The sequence below is a fragment of the Eurypyga helias genome, unplaced genomic scaffold, assembly GCF_000690775.1.
Source record: "Eurypyga helias isolate BGI_N326 unplaced genomic scaffold, ASM69077v1 scaffold19027, whole genome shotgun sequence".
NCBI lineage: Eukaryota > Metazoa > Chordata > Aves > Eurypygiformes > Eurypygidae > Eurypyga > Eurypyga helias.
Window position 1 is genome coordinate 14,185 of NW_010262521.1, and position 3,475 is coordinate 17,659.

General features: G+C 37.7%; 1 protein-coding gene across 1 annotated transcript in view; it reads right to left on the reverse strand.

Annotated features, from left to right (window-relative positions):
* Positions 1-2,283, reverse strand: part of TDRD12 (tudor domain containing 12) — a 16,133-nt gene extending 13,850 nt beyond the window's left edge. Inside the window, exons 1-3 of the mRNA XM_010155762.1 lie at positions 2,263-2,283; positions 870-1,031; positions 378-514 (exon numbers count right to left, since the gene is read on the reverse strand). Coding sequence (XP_010154064.1) covers positions 378-514; positions 870-1,031; positions 2,263-2,283 — 320 coding nt within the window. The remainder of the gene's footprint in view (positions 1-377; positions 515-869; positions 1,032-2,262) is intronic.
* Positions 2,284-3,475: the final 1,192 nt, after the last annotated feature.

Genomic DNA, 3,475 nt, shown 5'->3' on the forward strand with positions numbered 1-3,475 from the left:
TGTGAATGATTGTCATTGGTTATAATTTTTCAGTATATAATCACATAATAAGGGAGGAAGATATATATAAATAAGGTTAACTGGCAATCATACATTTTCAGTCATAACAAACTGACTTTTTTACAATTTCGAATATTTAAAAAACCAAAACCTCCAATAGAAAGCATCTTGAAAAATTCACAAAACAAAGACTAGTTTGCATCCACCCTTGCAAGGGCCTAGCACATGGCTCAGTTTCCTGTGGACCCAACCCACACGCCAATTAGATCACTGCCTTGCCACTATCAATCTAAATAACTATTCATAGCCTTTGTATGCATTAGCTAACAAATACATTTCAGTGACTGTGTCAAAAAAACCCACACCAAAACACTTACTCCTCTGATTTAACAAAAATGTATTTGGCATAATCCACGAGAAAACATTCTGTTTGATAATGATCTGTACAGTACATGATTGACTTAATAATCGCTCTACACCAGCATTTGAGTTCCTCACTGAAAACCACACACATCTGTAAGAGAATGAAGACAGCAGGTTCTTGTAAATGTACCAAATTACACTCAAGTTTTTTTTTTAGAGGCAAGAATAAAGTATTTATTATACAGCCCTCAATTTCATTTTTCAAATGCAAGCATTGCAGCTTGATAAGTAAGCTGCAATTAAGTAAGCAATTAATAAGCTTAATTGCTTTGTAAGTAGTTATGAAGTTTACAGATAAGAAGATATAACCCACACAGATACCATTATCTACTTTTCTACACAGTAATATTAAAAGAAACATATTAATGCATACCTTGGATACTTCACCCCCAAACCTATGGCAATAACAGATTATTTCTATCGACCCAATATAGTAATGATTTTACCTGGCCTTCTTCTACCGTTAGTGGTTTTACTTCATCCACATTTTTACAAGATTTGTCATAGAATTGATTCATTTCAGCATGCAGGTTTTTATATTTTATTTCATCAACTACGTAAGGCCCACATCCTTTCATAGTAACCCAAAAGCAACCTGGATCTTCAATCTGGGGCAAGGGGTAGATAACAATAACAAACACTATTAACTCATGCTAAAATGACAGGATGTCTTTAAAAACATCCGAGCTGCAAATGCAAAATTAAAACTTACAATCTTTAGCAAGGCATCTTAAAAATTATGGGGACTAACACTTAGCATACAGAGTGTTAACAAGCAAAACATCTTTCAAATTCAGATCATTAGTTCATTAAATGGCTTCTCAGCTCACGAGTTTCTTTAGCACTGCAATTAACAGCACAGTCTAAAAGGTAGCATTATCTAAGGAGTCGCTTAAACCAGTGGGTAACCTGCAAAGACATAAAGCTTTTTACTTCCGTAATGGCTGCAAGAAGTATATACAAAAACCCTGAAACACACAAACCTCAGCACAGAGCATTTCTTGGTGCTCAGAGTCTACAACACAGTCAGTTTCTTTAAAACAGGGTCAGGGCTTTAAGTTCAGCTTTTGTAAACCTTTATATCCCAGTCTTTCAGCTGAGGAGCATCCCCAGTTGTTGTGGGTTAATCCCAGTGAGCAGCTAAACACCACACAGCTACTCCCTCACTCCCCTGCAGTGCGATGAGAGAACCGGAGGGGTAACAGTGGGAAAACTCATGCGTTGACATAAAACCAGCTGAACAGATAAAGCAAAAGCTGCACATGCAAGCAAAGCAAAATAAGGAATTCATTCACCACTTCCCATCAACAGGCAGGTTTCCGTCTTGCCCATTGGCAGGAAGATGTGTAGCCATTTCCAGGAAAAAAGGGCTCTGTCACATGTAACACTGACTTGGTAAGCCAAATTTGGTAACTGCCGATACCCCCTTCCCTACAGCTTTTATTGCTGAGCATCATATAGCATCATATGCTATAGAGTATCTTTTGATCAGTTGGGGTCAGCTGTGCTGGCTGTATTTTGGGAAAACAATTTTTTCATGATCTCTTGTGGAATTCAGTAGAATCCAGCATTGTACTACAATCTATTTAAGATTATGTTGCACATCTGCCAATTTAGGTTTTAGTTCCATCCCTGCTGGCCTCTTTTGAGGTGAAACCAATATAATCACCTAGAATAAATGACAAAACGTATGTAACCCACACACGACCTCACTTGTATAAGACAATGCTTCTAAGCAGAAATACAGAGACATCATCTTATCTGTGAATCTGACTTCCAGAGAACTGCACTGAAGTAAACAAGCAGCAATTCTTTAGACTTTAATAATCGTTACCATACCTCTAACACCAAGACTTCCATGGTTCTCAGCTCAAGTATTCCTCAATACCACTGTAAAAGAACAAACCTTTAATTAACTATTTTTAAAGCTGTCATTTGTTTGGAAGCATATTTTAAGTGCATACACCTAAATCAAGCCCATAGATTTTTAGAACAGAATCACAAAACCTTGTAGGTTGGAAAAGATCTTTAATATAATCAAGTCCAACCGTTAGCCTAACACTGCTAATACCACCACTAAACCATGACCTGCAGCACCTCATCTCTTAAATACCCCCAGGAATCATGACTCAACCATCTGCCTGAGCTGCTTGTGCCAGTGCCTGACAGCCCTTTCAGTGACAAAATTTTTCCTAATACCCAATCTAAACCTCCTCTGGTGCAACTTCAGGTCGTCTCCTCTCATCCTAGGCAACTGATTTACATAGATCAAACAGCTCAAGCCAGCCTTCTTAATGAGGCGCTACATTAAAATCTAATTAAGATTTGCCATCCACACTTATTTACATGCGACCACATAAATTTTTAGTAAGCCAAAACATACCTGTTATCCTCAACCTACTTACAGTATACAGCTGCTTATCATACATTCAAAGATACATTACAACACATACAGGGTGACTGAACACAAGAGCTGCTGCGTGCTATCTACATGACCAAATAGCAACACCACAGGTAAATGCTTACATCGTCAAAAAATCCCAAACCTAACACAAGAGTCCCAACCTCAGCAAACAATTTTAATGTAACAGAAATTTTTTTACCAGTATTTCACACTACAGTCATCCACAATGGTACACACCATACCTAGGCATTACAGTGGAGCAATAAACTGCCTACAGACTAAATTTGCATTTCATTTTGGTACAAACCAGCATATCATGGTATCATCAGTGCAGCATCATTTACTACTTCAGAATTCACGCTGGAAGCAAAAGCTTAATAAAATGTTTTGGAAGAAAAAAGACATTGGCCTTCCACTTCCAAAGCTCGTGTTGGACAAGTCAGCACAAAATGAAGCGATACAACCATGGTCATAACTAGCAGCATGCTTTGCTAGGAGACAGTAATAATTATTCCCAGTCTGACACTACAATAAACCAGCTGAAACTATTTTAAAAACCTGACCTATGATACAACATAGCATTCAGCTCACACATAAATCTCTAGCACTGCACTACAATATACTGTAACACTAGATACACGGTGCTAT